Raw genomic sequence first — 23,349 nt, forward strand, 5'->3', positions numbered from 1 at the left:
CTGCCCCACCCCCCAGCCTCCCGGGCCTTGGCTTGTACCTGTGAACCGAAGGGGTCATACTAGGCGTCATACTAGGGTCTCTGGATAGCTCCCAGGTCTGGACTTCGTTTTCCAGGATATCACCTTTACTGGTCAACCCATTTTGTTTCACAAGTGCCCAGTGAGTGTTTGGCACGTAATAGAGCCTCCATAAATAGTTGTAGAAATTAGCGTCATTTTACAGTATGGAAACTGAGGCTCCAAGTGGGAGTGGCTTGCCCTCAAGGTCCCATTGGTGAGAGACGCTGTGGAAGGGCTGCCCTGGCCTGGGCACACAGTAGGCGCTTTGATGCGGGCTCGAGAAGGTCCTGCCCGGTGGGATTGCGCCCTGGGGCACCGCGCACGAGTCGGGGAAGCCCGGGGCAGGGCCGTATGCAAATAGCGCGCGAGGAGGCCGCGGATTGGCCAGCCCAGGCGGGGGCGGGGCGCGCCGAGGGCCCAGAGCTGGCAGGTGCCCTGGCGGGGACAGGTCTGGTGCCCGCGCCTGCTCGCTGGACCGCCCGCCCCGCGCTCTGGCGGCTCCTCCCGGGCGATGCCTCCGCTCTGGGCCCTGCTGGCCCTCGGCTGCCTGCGGTTCGGCTCGGGTAGGCGGTGAAGGGCAGGAGGGGGCTGAGCCCAGAAAGAGTGGGCAGCTCTGCCCTGGGGCGCCCGCCGCCTGGACCCTGATTCCTGGCGCTGGGGACCCAGATATTACTGTTATGAATAATAGTGATAGCCAACGTTTACGTGCCTCCTCTGTTGGGAATCCGAGGGCTCACAGATGGCTGCAGCCCTGCGATGTGTGTTGCAAGAGACCAACATGCAGGGGGGCTGCGGTAGGACAGAGAAGGGACTAGCCCCAGCCCCATGGTGACGCCTGGACGGGGGCAGATAGAGAGATATTTCGGCCGAGGAAGCAGCATGGGCAAGTTCATGGAGGGGAGACAATATTGGGCTGTCCTGGGAACTGCCAGTCCATGGGACCAGCTGGAGCGTGGGGTGAGGGGAGCCTGTGGGGGAAGGGGTGAGGCTGGAGACCGAACAAAGCAAAGCCCAGAACTTCAGGACCTCACTGCCTTTCCAGAGAGGCTGGACTTCGTCAGGGGGCGCTGGGGGACCATGGGAGGGCCATAGCCAGAGAATGAGACAGTCAGACTTGCATGTGGGGGGAGGGTGTTGTTACTAGGGCCCAGGTGAGGAAGGTGGGACGGAGGAGGGCTGGGCCGATGGCGTGGAGAGATGCTTAGGAGGGGCAATGGAGTTCTTGGCAACTGAGTGTCTGCAGCAGGGAGAGAAGGCAGCAGTTTGGCCTGACCGCTCCATTTCTGAGCAGGATGACTGGGCAGGGGGCAGTGTCTGAGACAGCTTATGTGGTGGCCCAGGGGGAGGGTGAAGCCCAGGGCCTGGCACACAACAGGTGCTCAGTAACTGCAAGCAGAGTGGGTGTGGACAGTTCTGCCGGAGGTCAGTTCCCATCCTCACTGCCTCCTCCAGCTGTGAACCTGCAGCCCCAACTGGCCAGTGTGACCTTCGCCACCAACAACCCCACACTTACCACTGTGGCCTTGGAAAAGCCTCTCTGCATGTTTGACAGCAAACAGGCCCTCACTGGCACCCACGAGGTCTACCTGTATGTCCTGGTCGACTCAGGTAAGGGTCCTGCTTCCCTCTGGCTACTCCAAAAGGGGCTCTGACCTGTCTGCAGGGAGGAGGGAAGGAGGCAGATAGAGGAACCCTCCATGCCTGTAGTCGTCTCATTAAACTACCCATGCTCTTTATCAGCATGCCCTGGTCTCCACTCCGGGCCAGCCCTTGGCTGGGTGCTGCAGCCACAGACCTGTCCTTGCCTTGCAGGGACATCCAGTTAGTGAGGGAAGTAATAACACCACCAGTCACTGAACACCTACACCATACCAGGCACTTTGCACACCATAGAGCTAGTATCTACAACCAGCTTGTAAGGTAGCTATTACCAATCCCCATTACAGAGCAGGGAAGCAAGGCTCAGAGAGGTGGAATAACCCCCCTGGAGCTCCCAGGGCTGGAGAGTGAATCCTGATCTCTCTAGTCCCCAAGCCCAAGGTCCTTCCTGAGGCTCCGAAAGGTGGGTCAAGGTTGGTGTTTTTGAGACAAAACCACGCATTTGGACTTGCTGCTGTGGCCCAGCCCCAAGCCCTGCCCTGGAGGGGATCCTGAGCTTCTGAGACAAGCCAACATCAACTCTTGCATTTCTAGCAGCCAGTCATTTACAACAGCTCATTTGGGGCCATCATTTTCTTCTTTCAGCACTTGTTTATTGACTATAAACTAAAGTGCCTGATCTCCGGGCACTGTAGGGAATTTCTCTCCCATTTCATAGAAGACTAGGGTCTGAAAAGGTAGAGTGAGTTGTCCAAGGTCACCCATCTAGTAAGGAGGAGAGCTGGGTCCTGCCTCCACGTTATTTCCCTTGGACCGATGACCTTCCTTTCCCATTTTACACAAGAGAGAATCCAGGGCTTTCAGCAATGAAGAGACAAAGGTCTGTTGGGATGGGGGGTTGCAGGAATGTCACAAGATAAGGCGAGAGTCAGACACAGCCCCAAAGCAGGGAGGTGATCCTTGTCCATCTCCCACATTGCACTGAGAGGGCAGAGACTAAGTTTGCCCCATGCCTGTGATGCCAGTGCCCAGCACAGAGCTGGGGCAGAAAGGATGATCGGGCATTTGATGAATAACTGAGTGAGTGTTGCTGAGCCGGAGTGGCCAGAAGCCTCACTCCCTGCACCGCCTCTGCAGCCATTTCCAGGAATGCCTCAGTGCAAGACAGCACCAACACCCCACTGGGCTCAACGTTCCTACAAACAGAGGGTGGGAGGACAGGTCCCTACAAAGCCGTGGCCTTTGACCTGATCCCCTGCAGTGATCTGCCCAGCCTGGATGCCATTGGGGATGTGTCCCAGGCCTCACAGATCCTGAATGCCTACCTGGTCAGGGTGGGTGCCAACAGGACCTGCCTGTGGGATCCCAACTTCCAGGGCCTCTGTAACCCACCCTTGTCAGCAGCCACGGAGTACAGGTGGGTGTAAACAAACCACTACAGGGGAGCCGCGGCAGTTCCCCAGTCCTGATGAGGGAGAGCAGGGGCAAAGTAGGAGCAGCCACACTTCTTGAGAACTTATATGCTGAGAACATCCCAGGTTCCAGGCAGGCCACGCTGAGCCTCAAGTTCACAAGAGGCCCCTCTTGGATTGACACTCTGCAACTACCGTCTTGAAATTCTTTATTTTATTTATTTATTTATTTTTTGAGACGGAGTCTCCACCATTTCCCAGGCTGGAGTATAGTAACACGATCTCAGCTCACTGCAACCTCCGCCTCCCAGGTTCAAGCAATTCTCTTGCCTCAGCCTCCCGAGTAGCCGAGATTACAGGTGCACTCCACCACGCCTGGCTAATTTTTTGTGTTTTTAGTACAGACGGGGTTTCACCATGTTGGTCAAGCTGGTCTCGAACTCCTGACCTCAAATGATCCGCCTGCTTTGGCCTCCTCCATAGCGTTGGGTTACGGGCGTGAGCCGCCACGCCTGGCCCATCTTGAAATTCTTGATTGTTGAACAAGGGCCCACATTTTCATTTTGCTCTGGGCCCCACAGATTATGCAGCTGGTCCTGGCCCATCTACATGTGTGGAAGTCACCCACCCAAACCCCTTCGTCTTACAGGAAAGGAAACTGTGCCAGAGAGGGAAGGTTACCCAGTGGAAAGCTGGGGCCCAGCATGAACAGAAACCCTACCAAAGCCTTGCCATCTGCAGCCTCAACTTCTGCTTTTTTTTTTTTTGAGACGGAGTTTTGCTCTTGTTGCCCAAGGTGGAGTACAGTGGTGCAATCTCGGCTCACCACAACCTCTGCCTCCCGGGTTCAAGCGATTCTCCTGCCTCAGCCTCCTGAGTAGCTGGGATTACAGGCATGCACCACCATGCCCAGCTAATTTTGTGTTTTTAGTAGAGACAGGGTTTCTCCATGTTGGTCAGGATGGTCTCGAACTCCCCACCTCAGGTGATCTGCCCCCCTCGGCCTCCCAAAGTGCTGGGCTTACAGGCATGAGCCACCGTGCCTGGCCTGGATGAGATTTTAAGGATCTTAATTTTTATTTGCCTGTTAAGCCATAGATGTCTTTGTCATCAGAAAGTCCATCATTTTAAACTGACTGTGTATGAGACCTTAAGTAGGCCATGGCTATTTTGTACTGCATTGCCCAATCTTCTTTTGCAATTAGTAATACTTGTTGCAGGGTTTCTGCACTTAAAATATACCTCCTGCAGAAGGGCAGCAGGGTTTGTGATGGATATTATTCCAGTTTCTTTCTTTCTTTCTTTTTCTTTTCTTTCTTTTTTTTTCTTTTTTTTTTTTTTTTACAGACAAGGTCTTTTTCTGTGTCCAGGCTAGAGGGTAGTGATGCAATCTCAGCTCACTGCACCCTCTGTCTCCAAGGGATCCTCCGGCCTCGACCCCTCAAAGTGTTGGGATTACAGGCATGAGCCACCGCACCCACCCTCAGTTTTTTTCTTTTTTCTTTGTTTATTTTTTATTTTTTTTGAGACGGAGTCTCGCTCTGTCGCCCAGGCTGGAGTGCAGTGGCGCCATCTCGGCTCACTGCAAGCTCCACCTCCTGGGCTCACGCCATTCTCCTGCCTCAGCCTCCTGAGTAGCTGGGACTACAGGCGCCCCCACCACGCCTGGCTACTTTTGTTTTTGTATTTTTAGTAGAGACGGGGTTCACTGTGTCAGCCAGATGGTCTCGATCTCCTGACCTCATGATCCGCCCGCCTCAGCCTCCCAAAGTGCTGGGATTACAGGCGTCAGGCACTGTGCCCGGCCAATTTTTGTATTTTTAGCAGAGACAGGGTTTTGCCATGTTGGCCAGGCTGGTCTCGAACCCCTGACCTCAGGTGATCTGCCCGCCTCAGCCTCCCAAACTGTTGGGATTACAGGCGTGAGCCACCATGCCCAGCCTCGGCCTTTTTCTTTTTAAGTTTTCTTTGTGATGCCAAGGAGCAGGCTTGGAGTAACGGAAGGCAGAAATGCAAGGAAGACAGATGCATTAGTGCTCAGCAACTATGCCACGTGTGTTACATGGAGGAAAGAAATGGAGGGGAGCTCTAAGAGGGAGCGCCTAGAAGGGCAGCTTCTGATTCTGAAGGCTTCATGGATGCAGGAGGTGGCAGCTAACCCAGGGAAGGGTCCAGGGGGTCCTATTGACCAAGCTCAGCACTGTCCTGTTGCCCAGAGTCCATTCAGTAGCCGTCTACATTTCCATCTCCTGGAAGGACCCCCGCTACCGTCTCCCACCCCTAGGCCATCCCACATCCCCCCACCGCCTCCCTGTGGCTGGGGCTCACAGGAAGCATAAAAGTCACCCTGGCTCCGTCTCCTTGCAGGTTCAAGTATGTCCTGGTCAATATGTCCACGGGCTTGGTAGAGGACCAGACCCTGTGGTCGGACCCCATCCGCACCAACCAGCGTAAGTGGTGGGCAGTGGTGGGGGTGATGCTCAAGGGGACCCGAGAAGGCAGGGCCAGCCACAGCGGTGAGAACCAAGGCTCCTCTGTCCCTGTGAAAGCCTCCCAGGCCAGGCAGTGATGAGTAAAATGCTCCTTAAAGCTGTTGAGCCAGGCCAGGTGTGGTGGCTCACATCTGTAATCCCAGCCTTTGGGAGGCTGAGGCAGGTGGATCACGAGGTCAGGAGATCGAGACCATCCTGGCTGACACGGTGAAACCCCGTCTCTACTAAAAATACAAAAACAAAAGTAGCCAGGCGTGGTGGGGGTGCCTGTAGTCCCAGCTACTCGGGAGGCTAAGGCAGGAGAATAGCGTGAACCCGGGAGGTGGGGCTTGCAGTGAGCCAAGATCACACCACTGCATTCCAGCCTGGGCGACAGAGTGAGACTCCGTCTCAAAAAAAAAAAAAAAGAAAAGAAAAGTTAGCCGGGCATGGTGGCACGTGCCTGTAATCCCAGCTACTTGGGAGGCTGAGGGAGGAGAATCGCTTGAACCGGGGAGTCAGAGGTTGCAGTGAGCCGACATCACGCCACAGCACTCCAGCCTGGTGACAGAGTGAGACTCTGTCTCAAAAAAAAAAAAAAGTCGTTGAACCTGGAACTTCCTCCTTCCTCCTTTCCATCCTTGAGGGCCAGGTATGGGAACAGATCAAGGTGCAGGCCTTGGTGGCATTTGGGCTGGGGATGGGTGTAAGTAAGCGGATCAAAGCCGGCCCATTCCTCCGTCTCTCCAGCCCTTACAGTGGGTTGGCCTCAAAGGCACGTGGAGCTGACCCGGCATTTACGTCCTAACCAGCCCCTTTGCTAAATCCTCATAGCAGCAAGCACCCTATGGCCAGGTAAGATGTTTCCAAGGCCTAAAACCAAGATGGCGAATGCAGCAAGGAACCGCTCTCCTTCCCTGCACACCTACTCCTTTGCACCTGGGCGGCTTTCCTGAGGTGGAACGCCAGGGTCCTGCCCTGTTCCTTGCTCAGCAGAGACCCAAAGTTCATATACAGAGTCGAGTCTGCTGAATGACAGGGGCCACGCCAGGGTCTTTGATGGTAATTTTGGGCAAATGACACCCTAACTTAAGACCCCCTCCCGCCACACCTTGGCCCCCAAGACGAGGCTGTCTGGCAGGATGAGTGTCAGGGTCCTGTGCATTTCACCTGCAGAGCCTCCTGTTGTGCCCATGTGCACCCCCAGGGGCGTGGGGGGCTCTGAAAGGTTGCCTGAGGTCACACACGAGTGGGTGGTAGAAAGCCTTGTGTGTGAGTATGTGAGTGCCTGTGCCTGTTGTGGTATGTCTATGTGTGTGTGTTTGTGTTGCGTGTGGCGTGTGGTAACTGTATAATGTAGTTTATGGTGTTGCGTATGTGTGTGAGTGGTGTGTGAGTGTGAGAATGTGTGTGGTATGTGGTGTGTGGAGAGTATGTGAGGAGTGTGGTGTGGATGAGTGTGACAGTGTGTGGTGTATATCAGGGGTCCCCAACCCCTGGGCCATGAACCAGTACCAGTCCATGGCCTGTTAGGAATGGGACCGCGCAGCAGGAGGTGAGCAGTGGGCGAGTGACACTTCATCTGCATTTGCAGCCGCTCCCTGTAGCTCGCATTACTGCCTGAGCTCCGCCTCCTGTCAGATCAGCAGTGGCATTAGAGTGTCACGGGAGCGCGAACCCTGTTGTGAACTGCACATGCCAGGGATTAGGTTGCATGCTCCTCACGAGAATCTCATGCCCGATGATGTGTCACTGTCTCCCATCACCCCAGATGGGACCGTCTACTTGCAGGAAAACAAGCTCAGGGCTCCCACTGATTCTACATGACGATGAGTTGTACAATCATTGTATTATATATGGCAAAGTAATAATATAGAAAAAAGGTGCACAATAACTGCATATAAGGTACTTGAATCATCCCGAAACCACCCCCAGCCCACTCCCGTCTGCAGAAAACCTGTCTTCCACAAAACCGATCCCTGGTGCCAAAAAGGCTGGGGACTGCTGGTATATGTGGTGTGTGGTGGGGGTGTGTGTGTGAATATGAGGGTGTGTGTGGTTAGTGTGAGAGTATGTGTGGTGTGTGAGTGTGAGAGTTTGTGTGGTGTGGGTGGTGTATGTGGTGTGTGGCGGGGGTGTGTGTGTGAATATGAGGGTGTGTGTGGTGTGTGTGGTTAGCGTGAGAGTATGTGTGGTGTGTGTGAGAGTGGTGTGGGTGGTGTATGTGTGTGTGGTGTGTGTGTGGTGTATGTGAGAGTGTGTATTGTATATGTGTGGTGTGTGTGGTGTGAGAGTGTGGCAGGTGTGTGTGTGTTTGAGTTGTGTGATGTGTGTGGTGTGTGAGTGTGAGAGTGTGTGTGTGAGTTGGTATGTGTGTTGTGTGGTGTGTTAGAGTGTGGCAGTGTGTGTGCATGTGTAAGAGTTTGAGTTGGTGTGTGGTGTCTGAGTGTGACTATGTGTGTGTGGGAGTTGGTATGTGTAGTGTGTGGTGTGTGAGAGTGTGGCAGTGTGTGTGAGTTGGTATGTGTGGTGTGTGAGAGTGTGGCAGTGTGTGTGAGTTGGTGTGTGTGGTGCGTGGTGTGTGAGAGTGTGGCAGTGTGTGTGAGTTGGTGTGTGTGGTGTGTGGTGTGTGAGAGTGGCAGTGTGTGTGGCTGGGGTGGCTCCTCCCATCCTCACTCCCTACCGCCCCTCCCGTGGCATTCCCACGCAGTGTGGTTTCACCGAAACAGCCTTGGAACCCTTGGGACTAAGAGTCCTGAGCCCAAGCCCCGCCTCTGCCCGTCACTGCGGTGTGAGCCGTTATGGACCTCGGTTTCCTCATCTGAGAAGAGGGAAGAAGAATTCTTGATGGGCCTCTGCAGCAGGGTTCCTTTGGGGAATCCAGGCAGAAGCACAAGGCCCAGTTCTCTTGCGGGAGGACCGTGGGGCCCACCTGGGGGATAGCATGCACCTCAGGACCAGGCTGGCCCAGCTTGAGCCTGGATTCTGCATGTCCTTGGCTGGGGACTCAGGCTCCCTGAGCGCAGTGAGCGATCTGTAGAATGGGGTCTCCAGGGGACCTACCTGGAACAGTAGCTGCAAGTGGCTGGCTGCAGTAGGACCTATACATCATCTGTTCACAGCGTTCCAAAGGGTGAGGCCATCCCCAGAAGAGTGACAGCCACCGTCCACCTGGCCCCGTCAGACCAGGGCCCTTTGCCTCATCTTTACTTGTAATCCATATCTCAACCATCTCACCAGAAGACTTGAGTCAGTTTATGATTTAAAATTATGCAAAGCCGGGGCACTCTGGTGGTGGCTCAGACCTATAATCCCAACACATTGGGAGGCTGAGGTGGGAGGATTGCTTGAGCCCAAGAGCTCAAGACCAGACTGGGCAACATGGTGAAACCCCATGTTGAAACTCTACAAAACCCTATGTTGAAACTCTACCAAAAAAAGTACAACAAATTAGCTGGGCATGGTGGCGTGCACCTGTAGTCCCGGCTGCTTGGGAGGCTGGGGTGGGAGGATAGCTTGAGCCTGGGAGTTTGAGGCTGCAGTGAGCCAGGATGGCACCACTGCACTCATGGCTGGGTGACAGAGCGAGACTCTGTCTCAAAAACAATAACGTAAAATAATGCAAAAAAAAAGAGAAGAAAGAGATAAAAGAGGAAGTGGCCAGAAACACACAAAAGAAAGTTGGAAAGTGGAATGTGGGGAAAATAAGGTAATTGTGCCTAAAACCTGAGAGAAGTCGCCCCACTGGGTCCCACGGTCATCCCTGGATCCCCGGCAGCCAGGGTGGGGAGGCACCCGCCGCCTCCTGGGAGAAGGCTGAGGGTGGTGCAGTGTCTGGGAAGTAACCGGGCTGCATCCCACCACAGTCACCCCATACTCGACGATCGACACGTGGCCAGGCCGGCGGAGCGGAGGCATGATCGTCATCACTTCCATCCTGGGCTCCCTGCCCTTCTTTCTACTTGTGGGTTTTGCTGGCGCCATTGCCCTCAGCCTCGTGTAAGTACCTGCCAGCTGGGAGGGCTGGACCCCAGGGACATGCCAGACACATTTGGCTCGCAGGGACTCAGCAGCGGGGTCCTCCGAGGCAGGGGACAGCCCGGAAGGCAAGGAAGCTACCCTCTGCCCCGTGGGTGGGGTCTGGTGAAGAGGGAGCAGAGTCCTGGGATTTCAAAGCAGGAGGACCATCAAAGTCAAGTTGCTCAGCTGGGAAGGGTGGGACTCAGCACCTGGGCTTGTGGGCAGACAGCCGATTCAGATCTTAGCTCTGACACTTAAGAGTTATGCAACCTTAGGTATGGCTTGCTATCCTTCTGTTCTTCAGTTTCCCCAACTGGAAAATGGAAATAATAAATATTAGTCATCTCACGGAGTTGTGAAGGTTAAGTGGAATAATCCCTATAGAGTCTCTAGAGCAGTGCCTGGGAACTCAACAAGCATTTGCTTTCGTTGTCATTATAATACACCTACTTGCAGTACAGAGGGGGAAACTGAGGCCCAGAGGGGGTCAGAGTGGCCCAAGGCGACACAGCCTGGGACCAGAACCCAGAGTTGGGGGCCTAGAACCCGGGACTCGGGACTCCACTGACACCTCTGATTTGTGTCGCCTTTGGATGAGGACCTGAGTTCTCCCAAGGGGTGTGCCAGGTTTAGCAGGGCTGTGGGCGGGGAAGACAGGTGAACCCACAGTCCACTAGCCCCTGGGAAGACCAGGCAGGGGACAAACTAAGGTGCCGTGGGAATCCAGAGGAGGGTGGGGGGGGTGCTGCCTGGAGCATCAGGGTGGCCTTCCTGGAGGAAGGGTCAGCGTGAGCAAACTCTCATCAGCAGAGTGTTCCTCAGTGAGAGGCAGGGAGGCCGGGAGGCCCAGGGGACTTTGAAGACTGAGAGAGGTCCCAGTGTGGGTAGGGGTGGAGCAGATAGGAAAGTTTCTTGGAGTAGGTATAATTAAGTGGATCCATGGAAACCAGCCAGGCAGGAAAAGATAGGTGGGGCGGGTGGAGATCGAGTGAGGAAGGAGGCTGAGAACTTGCGAATCAGGTTGGTGGGCTGTGGGCTCACCTGTCTTCCGCACCCCCAGCCCTGCTAACCCTGGTACACCCCCCCACCGGGAGACCTCGAGTCTTCATCCAAAGCTGACACAAATCAGAGGTGTCAGTGGAGTCCCGAGTCCCGGGTTGTAGGCCCCCAACTCTGGGTTCTGGTCCCAGGCTGTGTCACCTTTACCATTTAATGACAAATGACTCTGACATTTAAGTGAACAAAAACAAAATAGATGATATCAGCCTCCCAGAAACTCTGCCTGGCTGCACCCGGGAGCAGTCAGAACACAGCAATGTCCCTCCTTCCTTTTGGACAGTGCCCTAATCTGGCACTGAAGACCCTGCTATCTGAATTTAGCCCCAGTTTTCCCATGTATCCCTCCTGCTATCCCCACTTTGTTCCGGCTCCAGCTGCACTAAACTGCGATCTGTACTATCGCTCCAGATACTCCTCAGCCCTTCCTGCCTCACACCCACCATGTGCTGACTGACCCCACACTTGGATGCCTTTCTCTTCCCCTATGCTCCTTTTTTTTTTTTTTTGAGATGGAGTTTCGCTCTTGTTGCCCAGGCTTGAGTGCAATGGTGCGATCTCGGCTCACTGCAACCTCCGCCTCCCAGGTTCAAGCGATACTCCTGCCTCAGCCTCCTGAGTAGCTGGGATTACAGGCGACCATCACCATGCCCAGCTAATTTTTTTGTATTTTTAGTGGAGACAAGATTTCACCATGTTGGCCAGGCTGGTCTCGAACTCCTGACCTCAGGTGATCCACCTGCCTTGGCCTCCCAAAGTGCTGGGATGACAGATGTGAGCCACTGCACCCAGCCCACACACCTTCTTTAGGGCCACGTGAGCTGCCGCCTCCTCCAGGAAGCCTTCCTGCAGCTCCCACCTGCGCTTGTCCATGCTGCGTGGTCATTGTTGCAGTCAGTCTCCCCCTGCAACCTTAGCTCTTTGGGAACATGGGACAATGGCCTCAAATTGTCCAGCTCCCAATAAGACCTATAAGTTGTTCACATCATTCCAAAAGGTGGACCTCTTCCTTATTCCCAGGACCTGGCACAGGGTCAGTGCTCCAGAAAGATGGGTTGATTGAATTCATGTCTACGAAGACGATATCTGTGAAAGCTATGTCTGAGTATGAAGGTCCCCAAGCAGCTAAAGGCATTTGGGTTTGCTCTGGTCCCCTAATCCTGGGTCTTTCCATCCCCTTGGACAGGGACATGGGGAGTTCTGATGGGGAAACGACTCACGACTCCCAAATCACTCAGGAGGCTGTTCCCAAGTCGCTGGGGGCCTCGGAGTCTTCCTACACGTCCGTGAACCGGGGGCCGCCACTGGACAGGGCTGAGGTGTATTCCAGCAAGCTCCAGGACTGAGCCCAGCACCACCCCTGGGCAGCAGCATCCTCCTCTCTGGCCTTGCCCCGGGCCCTGAAGCGGTGGTTGTCACACCCTGACTTCAGGGAAGGTGAAACAGGGCTTGTCCCTCCAACTGCAGGAAAACCCTTAATAAAATCTTCTGATGAGTTCTAGTTCAGTAACTACTTACAGAATGAATGAGTGAGAAGGTGAATGAATGAATCAATGCCAAACTGAGGGCTTGAATTGTTTCTCTACAGGGTGGGTGGGAGCAGGGGGGCTAATTTTCAGTCAAGGCTACGGCATGTGAATTGCCAGGCAGTGGCACATGCCTGTAGTGCCAGGGACTCAGGAGGCCGAAGTGAGAGGGTCGCTTGAGGCCAGGAAGGCAGGGCTGCAATGAGCTATGATCGTGCCATTGCACTCCAGCCTGGGCAACACAGCAAGATACTGTCTCAAAAAACAAAGATGCTGGGCGCGGTGGCTCATGCCTGTAATCCCAGCACTTTGGGAGCCCGAGGTGGGCAGATCACCTGAGATCAGGAGTATAAGACCAGCCTGACCAACATGGTGAAACCCTGTCTCTACTAAAAATACAAAATTAGCCGGGCGTGGTGGCGCATGCCTGTAATCCCAGCTACTCGGGAAGCTGAGGCAGGAGAATATCTTGAACCCGGGAGGCAGAGTTTGCAGTGAGCTGAGATCATGCCATTGCACTCCAGCCTGGGTGACAAGAACAAAACTCTGCCTCAAAAAACAAACAAACAAACAAACAAACAAACAACAAGTTGGTTGACCCTCCCTTACCCTCTAAGCCCCTAGTCTCGCTCTTCTCATCTGTAACATGGGCTGGTGGAAATGGTGAATTTCTGAGGCCATGCATACCTGGCTAGCAAAAGAGAAGAGCTGCCCAGCCCCCCTGCTCCAGGCCTCAGTACACTCCCACTCCAGCAGGAAGACCAGAGGATGGTGAATGAGGCACAGCGACAGAAGCTATCACTTCCGGGCTGAGGCTGCCGGATGCCTGGGAGGGGGCATCAGGTCAGCCTGGGGGGTGAAGGGGCTGTCCCAGTCTAGGGTCTCCATTCAAAAGCTTCAACTCTCTCTTCTGAGCCAGGCAGAAAGACTGCTTCCCCATTGGGTGTGCAAGACAAAATCACAGTCCGTCTTCCTGTTGCTGAAGGAAGATGTGGTTTGTCAGAGCAGGGTTGGTTACAGAGTGGATGCTACCCAAGCGCTACAAATACAACAGCCCAGGCAGGCTGGCGGGTGCCCCAGGTGGACCAGATACTTACCCCAGGGCCACTGTTAAGCAATGAATGTTTGTGTCCTTCGACATTCATGGGTTGAAATCCTAACACTCGCTGTGATGGCATCTGGAGGTGGGACTTTTGGAAGGAGATGAGGCATGAGGGTGGAGCCCTCTTTCCACTTGTGAGGATACAGTAAGAAGGCTGCAGCGTGTGACACAGAAGGCGGCCCTCATCAGAACCCCACCACGCGGGCACCCCGATCCTAGGTGTCCAGCTTCCAGACCTGTGAGAGAGAAATTTCTGTTGTTTACAAACCACCCAGTCTGCAGTGTTTTTTTTTTTTGAGATGGAGTCTCGCTCTGTCGATGAGGCTGGAGTGCAATGGCACAATCTTGGCTCACAGCAACCTCCACCTCCAGGGTTCAAGTGATTCTCCTGCCTCAGCCTCCCGAGTAGCTGGTACTACAGGCGTGCGCCACCATGCCTGGCTAATTTTTTGTATTTTTAGTAGAGATGGGGTTTCACCGTGTTAGCCAGGCTGGTCTCGATCTCCTGACCTTGTGATCCACCTGCCTCACCCTCCCAAAGTGCTGGGATTACAGGCATGAGCCACCGCACCCGGCCTCCCCAGAGAGTACTAATTCCTCCCGCTTCTGTCCCCAAAGAGACTGTTGGGAGAGGCTGCCGAGGCAATAAAGTGCAGTCACTCTGAAGTCAGAAGGTTAAGTCAGACTTAACCTTTCAGCCAGGTGACCTTTCAGCAAGTGCTTCTGGAGGAGCTACCCCACCTCCTGCAGCCTCCATTTCCTCATTGGTAAATGGGTGCCGCACACGGTGGGGGTGAGGGTGAAGTGGAACAATGCGTGTCCACTGGTATCCCTGCTCCCCGCTACATTACAGCCCCCATGTTCCAGCTGGTGAGTGTCTCTGCAGCGTCTAGACTGAGCTACTGGAGGGCCGGTGAAGGTTGGATCCATTTTTGCTACCCCCACCCCACTCAGCACACAGCAAGGAGGGGAAGGAGTTTGGTCATCATAATAATCACTCGCGTCATTATTTATTGGACACGTGTTTTGTGCTCCGTGTTCACGGAAGGAATGAGGCATCCACTTTAAGGAGCTATATATATATATATATATATATATATATATTTATTTATTTATTTTTTTGAGACAGTGCCTCGCTCTTGTCACCCAGGCTGGAGTGCAGTGGTGCCATCTCAGCTCACTGCAACCTCCGCCTCCCGGGTTCAAGTGATTCTCCTCCCTCAGCCTCCCAAATAGCTGGGATTACAGGTGCCCGCCACCACGCCTGGCTACTTTTTGTATTTTTAGTAGAGACGAGGTTTCATCATGTTGACCAGGCTGGTCTCGAACTCCTGACCTCAGGTGATCTGCCCTCCTCAGCCTCCCAAAGTGCGGGGATTACAGGCCTGAGCCACAGCACCCGGCCAGGAGCAATATTTTGCCAATGTTGGAATATTCAAGGCCAGCAAGAGGAGAGGTGGCCAAGGGTGGGAGAGGCTTGAGGCCACCATGGGGAGGCTGGATTTTATTCTGGGGCTAATGGGAAGCTCTGAACAGTTTCGCACAGAGAACGGTCTTCGTAAAGCCCACTTCACAGCTGTGCACAGGATGGATTTGGGGGCAGGAAGCCGAGGGGTGGCAGTGTAACTCTGATGGGGACACGGAAGAACTTGCTGATGAACTGGCTGTGGGGAAGGAGGGAGAAACGGGATCTGGCATGACCTCTGGGTTGGGGACCAGGGCCACTGAACACACGGTGGTGCCCTCAACCAGAATGGGACACGAAGTTTCAGCTAGAGGCAATCCAGAATGCGGGGTGGGCTCAACGCGAGCTGCATGGGATGCATCAGTAGGGCTGAGTAGCAGGCTATGGGGTGGCCAGGTCTGGCGCCCCGGGGGAGGAAGGGGCTGCAGATATCCGTGTTGGAGTTGTCAGAGTTATCAGAGGAGTTAGAGCAAATGGTTGCTCCCAGATACTCGCTGCCTGGATTGGAAAGGATTATACTCCCTCCCGCCCCTCATTGTCAGGTCTGGCCGTGGGACAGGCAGGGGCCACTCTGAGCAGAGGTTTGAAGAGCCTTTGGATGGTTCCACCGTTGCTCAGCCTCTGCCGGGAGAACAGCATAGCCCAAGCGGGACTGCTATGTGTATCTGGGCCCTGAATGAGGAAGACGCATGGAGCCGAGTCACAGCCTGCTCACAGCCAACAGGGATCCCAGACAGGAAATTCACCTTTGTATTGTAAACCACTGAGACATTAGGGGTGGTTGTCACTCACTGTAGGGGAACCGCTCGGAGCAGAGCCGATGTCCCGCAGCCCTTGCCCGTAACCACAGAGGCCACAGAGGCCCAGCTTCCCCGCTGCTGGTCTAAGCCTTGGCAGAACTCCCCGTGGTCCTCCCAGAACATGAGAGCATGGGAGGTTTGTGAGTTGCTGCCACATGGCCCTGTCCCCACCTCCCATCTTCCTGGGGGCCTTTATGAGAGTTTCTCGTGGCCCTCAGCTCTGATGAGGTTTGAGGCTCCTTCCTCGTCCTCCTCAGGGTACAGCTGCAGCTCAGCAACAGGGTGCCTCCTGCTCACGCTGTCCTTATTGGGCCCCTCTTATTTCAGTGTCATCCTGTGGGATGAGGATGCAGGGAGCAGGGGGCAGGCATCTTTGATCTTTTGCTCTCTGAGTCTCGTGAGGACTCTGTTTTTGCTTTTTTTTTTTTTTTTTTGGCCAGCTGAATCCATTAGCCTTACTTTGTCAGTCATATTAAAGCAAAAAGAACCTATGGCAAGCTTTCTGATACACCAAGCAATGAATTATAGTATTTGAAGCTCCAGGACTGCTGAGATCACGAAAGGCTAAGGACCAGAGAGGCAGCCAAGGTGAGGGACAGAGCTGCGGTAGTATTTGGGTGGGGATGGAGGGACACCACGGAGGCCAGGAGAGAACTGATGGGAAAGCCGGACCCTGCTCTGTCTCCTGACAGCCCTGTCACTGAGAAAGCAATGGTGCTACTCTACCGGCCACTCCACCCGCACTTTTTTTTTTTTTGAGACAGTCTCGCTCTGTTGCCCAGGCTGCAGTGCAGTGGTGTGATCTCAGCTCACTGCAACCTCTGCCTCCCGGGTTCAAGTGATTCTCCTGCTTCAGCCTTCCGAGTAGCTGGGACTATAGGCACCCACCAACATGCCCAGGCTAATTTTTGTATTTTTAGTAGAGACGGGGTTTCACCATGTTGGCGGCCTTGAACTGCTGACCTTGGGTAATCCGCCTGCCTCAGCCTCCCAAAGTGCTGGGATTACAGGTGTGAGCCACCACACCCGGCCCTCCACCCCTACTTCTGCAAACAAAACAGCTCCTCCTCTTTGGATGGGTCCTTGCAGAATGTGGATCCCAGGCCCCTCCTAGGCAGCACCAGGGGAGAGGCAGTAAGTTTGGATTCTGAGGGGTAGGACAAGTCCTTGTCAGCTTCCAGTCAGCTCTCCCCAATCCCCCTGAGCTGAATAGCCCAAGCTGGTGGTGGGGGTGAGCGGAAGTTGCTGCCATTGGCTCCTGAGCTCTGGGCTGGACTCAGGCTTCATAGAAACTGCTAATTATAAATCCATGCAGAAGCAGTTTTATTAGCTTGCTTCTCCAAGTCTGTAGGACTCATCTGCCATGGCCAGGACGGCAGGGACTTCACAGCTGAGCTTCCTACTTCTACACAGAGGCGGCTTCACCTTCCTCCCACTCCAGCCATGGTTCATGGGTTAGCTACTCACCCTAGGTGAGCTGTGTGATCTGGGGCAAGGAGGTAACCTCTCTGGGCTCCCCTGACCTCACCTGTGCAAAAAGGGTCAGATGCTTGGGAAGGCTGCTCCCAAATGGGTAATTTCTTCTGAGTTCAGGCCAATCACAAGGGATGCCATTCAGTTTGATCCGATGGAGCCCGGAGCCCGGATCCCCAGGCTTAGGAAACCTGGGAGCCACCCATCCGGTCAGAAGAATGGAAATCCCCGAGGAATTGTCAGAGCAGAATCTTGGACAGAATTGGCACCCTAAATAAAAGGGCATATGTTCCTCGTCACCCTCTATCAACTCACCCAGCTTGATTTTCCCACTTTATTGGGGCATCACTGATGTATAATAAGATACACCTATTTAGAACATATCTGATGAGTCTTTTTGTTTGTTTGTTTTGTTTTGTTTTGTTTTGAGAGGGAGTCTTTCTCTGTCGCCCAGGCTGGAGTGCAGTGGCGCAATCTCAGCTCACTGCAACCTCCGCCTACCGGGTTCAAGCGATTCTCCTGCCTCAGCGTCCTGAGTAGCTGGGACTAGAGGCACCTGCCACCATGACTGGCTAATTTTTGTATTTTTAGTAGAGATGGGGTTTCACCATATTGGCCAGGCCGGTCTTGAAGTCCTGACCTTGTGATCCGCCCACCTCGGCCTCCCAGAGTGCTGGGATTACAGGCGTGAGCCACTGCGCCTTGCCCGGCCACTGTGTATACACTTTAACAAATGTATACACCTGTGAAATCTCCACTGCAATGGTGATAACATCCATCTCGTCAAAAACTTCCTTGGGCTTCTTGGTAATCCCTCCATCCCACCCCTGCCCACCCTGTACTGCAGTGATCTTTTTTTTTTTTTTTTTAGACAGTCTCACTGTGTTGCCCAGGCTGGAGTGCAATGGCACAATCTTGGTTCACTGCAACCTCCACCTCCCAGGTTCAAGTGATTCTCCTGCCTCAGCCTCCCGAGTACCTGGAATTACAGGCTTGAACCACCATACCAGGCTATTTTTTGTATTTTTAGTAGAGACAGGGTTTCGTCATGTTGACCAGGCTGGTCTCAAACTCCTGACCTCAAGTGATATGCCCGCCTCGGCCTCCCAAAGTGCTGGGATTACAGGCATGAGTCACTGCACCCAGCCTGATCTTCTTTCCATCACTAAAGATTAGTTTGCAGTTTCCATAATTTTTATATAAATGGAACCACATGGTATGTTCTCTTTTGCGTCTGGCTTCTTTCACTCAGCATAACTATTTTGAGATTCACCATCCTGCTGCGTGTATCAACACTTTGCTCCTTTTCCTTGCTGAGAAGTACCCCACTGTGTGGATATTCTATAATGTGTGGATCCATCATTGACCTGTTTTGTTTCCAGTGTGGGGCTATCACACATAAAGCCGCTGTGAGCACTCATGTGCAAGTCTCTTTGTGGACATCTGCTTTCACTTCTCTGGGGTAAATACTGGAGAGTGGAATGGCTGAGTCATATCATGGGGGTATGATGAAAAAAAAATTTTTTTTGAGACAGTCTCAGGCTAGAACGCGATCTTGGCTCATTGCAACCTCTGCCTCCCAGGTTCAAGCGGTTCTCGTGCCTCAGCCTCCCAAGTAGGAGGGACTACAGGTGTGCCCCACCACGCCCAGCTAATTTTTTGTATTTTTAGTAGAGACGTGCTTTCGCCATGTTGGCCAGGCTGGTCTCAAACTCCTGGCCTCAGATAATCTGCCCACCGCCACCTCAGCCTCTTTTTTTTTTTTTGGAGACAAGAGTCTCACTCTGTTGCCCAGGCTGGAGTGCGGTAGCACGGTCTCGGCTCACTGCAACCTCCGCCTCCCAAGTTCAAGCAATTCTCCCGCCTCAGCCTCCCGAGTAGCTGGGATTACAGGTGTGCACCACTACACCTGGCTAATTTTTGTATTTTTAGTAGAGACGGGGTGTCACCATGTTGGCCAGGCTGGTCTCGAACTCCTGACCTCAGGTGATTCGCCCGCCTCACCCTCTTAAAGTGCTGGGATTACAGGCGTGAGCCACCGCTCCCGGCCGCGGGGTATGATGAATTTTTAAAGAAACTGCCAAACTGTTTTCCGAAGCGTTTGTACATTTTTTAGAGAAAACCTTTTTATTTTGAAATGATTCACAGGAAGTTGTAAAAAAGAAATGTACAAGGAAGTCCTGAGCACCTTCACCCAGCCTCTCCCCGTGTTAATGCCTCATATAACTACAACACAGTTATGTCAAAAACCAGGAAATTCAAATTGGTACGATACACAGAGCTTATTCAGCTTTCACCAGCCACAAGTGCTCGTGTGTGTGTGTGTGTGTGTGTGTGTGTGTAGTTCTATGTAATTTTATCAAATATGTAGCTTTGGGTTACCATCAACACAATCAAGATACAGAGCTGCTTCATGTCCACAAGGCTCCTGCACCCCTGCACAGCCACACGCACCGCTTCCCCAGCCCCTAAACCCTGGGAATCACTAATCTGTTCTCCATCTTGACAATATTGTCATTTAAAAACTGTTTTATATGACATTTTGGGCTGGATGATAAAAACAAAATTAAAAATGAAAACAAAAATAAAATAGAAACGGTTCTAGAAATGAATCATAGAGTTTATGTAACTTTAAAAGATTGCCTTTTCTTCATGCAGCATAATTTCCTTGTGATCCATTCAAACGATTGCATGTATCAAGAGTGCATTCTGGCCGTACGTGGTGACTCATGCCTGTAATCCCAGCACTTTGGAAGGCCGAGGCAGGTGGACCACCTGAGGACAGGAGCTCAAGACCAGCCTGGGCAACATCATGAAGCCCCATCTCTACTAAAAATACAAAAATTAGCCGGGCGTGGTGGCGGGCGCCTGTAATCCCAGCTATTTGGGAGGCTGAGGCAGGAGAACTGCTTGAAGCCGGGGGGTGAAGGATGCAGTGAGCCGAGATCGCGCCATTGCACTCCAGCCTGGGAGACAGAGCAAGATACCGTCTCAAAAAAAAAAAAAAAAAAAAAAAGAGTCCATTCCTTTTTTTAGTTTTTGTAGAAACAGGGTCTCAACATGTTGCCCCAGCTGGTCTTGAACTCCTGGCCTTAGGCAATCTTCCCCCCTCAGCCTCTCAAAGTGCTGGGATTACAGGCGTGAGCCACCGTGCCTGGCCTCTTACTTATCGCTGAGTAGTATTCCACAATATAAATGTGCCACAGTTTGTGTAACCGCTCGCCCACTGAAGGGCATTTGGGTTGTTTCCCGTTTTTGGCTATTATATCAATAAAGTTTTCATTTCTGTGGGATAAATACCGAAGAGCACAGTTGCTGGATGTTTTGGTAAGTGTAAATTACTTTTATGGTTTTTTTTGTTTGTTTTTTTGAGACGGAGTCTTGCTCTGTCGCCCAGGCTGGAGTGCAGTGGCGCAAACTCGGCTCACTACAAGCTCTGCCTCCCAGGTTCATGCCATTCTCCTGGCTCAACCTCCCGAGTAGCTGGGACCACAGGCGCCCGCCACCACGCCCGGCTAATTTTTTGTATTTTTAGTAGAGACGGGGTTTCACCGTGTTAGCCAGGATGGTCTCCATCTCCCGAACTTGTGATCCGCCTGCCTCGGCCTCCCAAAGTGCTGGGATTACAGACGTGAGCCACCGCGCCCAGCGCAAATTACTTTTAAAAGAAACTGCCAAACTATTTTCCAGAGTGACTGTACCATTTTACACTCTCACCTGCAATGTATGGATGGTCCAGTTTCTCTGCATTCTCACCAGCAATTGCAATTGGCATCATCTCTCTTTTTTATTCTAGCCATTCTGGTATTTTTTTTTTTTTGAGATGGAGTCTCGCTCTGTTGCCCAGGCTGGAGTGCAGTGGCGCGATCTCGGCTCACTGCAAGCTCCACCTCCCAGGTTCACGCCATTCTCCTGCCTCAGTCTCCCGAGTAGCTGGGACTACAGGTGCCCGCCACCACACCCGGCTAATTTTTTGTATTTTTAGTAGAGACGGGGTTTCACCGTGTTAGCCAGGATGGTCTCCATCTCCTGACCTCGTGATCCACCCGCCTCGGCCTCCCAACGTGCTCGGATTACAGGCGTGAGCCACCGTGCCCAGCCTATCCTAGCCATTCAGGTAGGTGTATAGTAGTATCTCATTGTGTTTTTGATGTGCATTTTCCTAACGAATAATAATGTTGAGGATGCTTTCAGGTACTTATTTGCCATCCATATATCTTTGGGGAAGTATCTGTTCAAATCTTTTGCCCAGTGTGGTTTTTTTTTTTTTTTTTTTTTTTTTTTTTTTTTTTTTTTTTTTGAGACAGGGTCTTGCCCTGTCATGCAGGCTGGAGTGAAGTGGCGCGATCTCAGCTCACTGCAACCTCTGCCTCCTGGGCTCAAGTGATCCTTTCATCTCAGACTGCCGAGTAGCTGGGACCACAGGAATGCATCACCACACCCTGCTAATTTTTGTATTTTTTGTAGAGACGCAGTTTCGTCATGTTGCTGAGGCTGGTCTTGAACTCCTGAGCTCAAGCAATTTGCCAGCCTCGGCCTCCCAAAGTGCTGGGATTGTAGGTGTAAGCCACTGTGCTCAGCCTTACACAGATTTTTAAGATTGAGTTGTTGACCTTCTTCTTATTTATTGTTTTAGAGACAGGGTCTCGCTCTGTCACCTAGGCTGGAGCACAGCGGCACAATCATACCTCACTGAAACCTCCCAACTGCTTCACTCAAGCACTGCTGCTGTCTCAGCTTCCCAAGTAGCTGGCACTACAGAGGTACACCATCATGTCTGGCTAATTTTTAAATTTTTTTAGTTGAGACAGGGGTCTCACTATGTTGCCCAGGCTGGTCTCAAACTCCCAGCTTCAAGCAATCCTCCCACCTCGGCCTCCCAAAGTGCTGGGAATACAGGCTTGGGCCACCGTGCCTGGCCCCTTCTTATTGAACTGTGAGTGTTCTTGTTATATTCTAGATTAGGTCCTTGGTCTGACATATATTTTGCAAATTTCTTCAGTCTATGTCTTGCCCTTTAAATTTTGAAGCAACATCTGTCCCTTACACAACTTCATTTGTCTTCATGGCCTCATCACGCCCTGACACCCGGGTTCATTGTCCATTTCTCCACCCACTACGCTGTGAATGGCAGATGGACCTGACAGCAGTAACTTAAGCAAACCCTGAAAATGACCCTTTGGTCTAAGAAGAAAGTGTGTTTGGAGTCCTGAGCTAAGGAATCTGGGAGTGGCCAACTAGGAGGCTCACTTCTTTTCTATGAAGAGATCTGAACCCCTGGCCTGTTGGTCCCTTGGAATGCAGGCCGTACAGGGGATCCAGGCCCTTTGCTGTGGCTTCAGTGGAGGTTGCTAGGTGGAGAGGGCTCCACAAAAATTGCTATATAAGTTGCATGCTTTTTACAAATGATAGTGTTTCTCCCGTCCAGCCCACTGCCACTGGATCACTTTTGTATCTAAGTCCTCAATAAACCCCATATCTCATTCACTGGCTCGGGGTCTCTTCCTCGGCCTCTTGGACATGGTGCCATTCTTATTGGAGTCAATAGGGGCCTGGCGCACCATGTTGTCAGCTCCACGAGGGCAGGGCTGGTTTTCCCGCTATGTCCTCGGCTCCTTACACAGTGGGTGTTCAGCAGATATTGTTCAGTGCTCCTGCCAGTCCTCCCGGACATGGCGTGTCTTGGTGGCAGGTGACATGGACTGGTGAGTGGAGACCTCAGAGCAGCCTGTTGCAAAACTTCCAGGCCAGCAGTAAGGGGTCCTGAGCTGGGGCACGGGTGGGGTCTGGGGAAAGGAGACGAGCTGACGGAGAAGGAGGGCCAGAGAGACTTTTCCAAGGTGCAGGCTCCCCTCTTCCCTTCCCCTGCCTGCCACACACACCCCGCCTGCTGCTCAGCAATGGCATCACAGCCCCTCCTGCCAGCCTGCCCGGATGCAGGGAGCAGCAGGAGAGTTTCTACAGGAAATAGACATGGGCATGGGTGGCATGTGGGGAGGCTCTAAAAGGCTTGATTAGCTCCTTTACCATGAGTGTGTTTACAGCATGTATGTGTAATGACACACACAGTGTGAGGGTGTATATTGCATGGTGCGTGTTATCTCTGTGGGGTGTGTTCTTGTACACCGGTGCAGGGCATATATGTGTTATGATGTGGGTTTGTCCAGAGAATAAAGCAACAACTTCCTCTCCAGGATGGGAGGACTGTTATGTGGTCTCTGGTGTCCTTTCTGTCCATTCTTTAGAGCATCCCACCAGGGACCCTGCCTGTGAATCTGTTGGCTCTCTCTTTTCTGACAGTGCAAAACAAAGCTCCTTCTGCAGCCAGACAGACCCTGGCAGCAATTCCAAGCAGATGCCCACTT

At 52.8% G+C, this 23,349-nt stretch overlaps 1 protein-coding gene across 2 annotated transcripts; it reads left to right on the top strand.

The window, feature by feature from the left end:
- The first annotated feature begins 204 nt into the window (after window positions 1–204).
- On the top strand, window positions 205–12,119 carry UPK3A (uroplakin 3A). Of its 2 annotated transcripts, XM_003812392.6 has the most exons (6): window positions 205–623; window positions 1,513–1,668; window positions 2,797–3,076; window positions 5,439–5,521; window positions 9,409–9,541; window positions 11,805–12,119. In XM_003812392.6, exons 1-6 carry the CDS (start codon window positions 572–574, stop codon window positions 11,962–11,964), a joined length of 864 nt encoding a protein of 287 aa, XP_003812440.1. In that variant the 5' UTR covers window positions 205–571; the 3' UTR covers window positions 11,965–12,119. The 2 variants fall into 2 exon arrangements, with proteins under 2 accessions (XP_003812440.1, XP_034804824.1); XM_034948933.3 differs by lacking the exon at window positions 205–623 and having other exon boundaries at window positions 1,199–1,668; window positions 11,805–12,087.
- Window positions 12,120–23,349: the final 11,230 nt, after the last annotated feature.

Source organism: Pan paniscus, chromosome 23 (assembly GCF_029289425.2).
Source record: "Pan paniscus chromosome 23, NHGRI_mPanPan1-v2.0_pri, whole genome shotgun sequence".
Classification (NCBI taxonomy): Eukaryota; Metazoa; Chordata; class Mammalia; order Primates; family Hominidae; genus Pan; species Pan paniscus.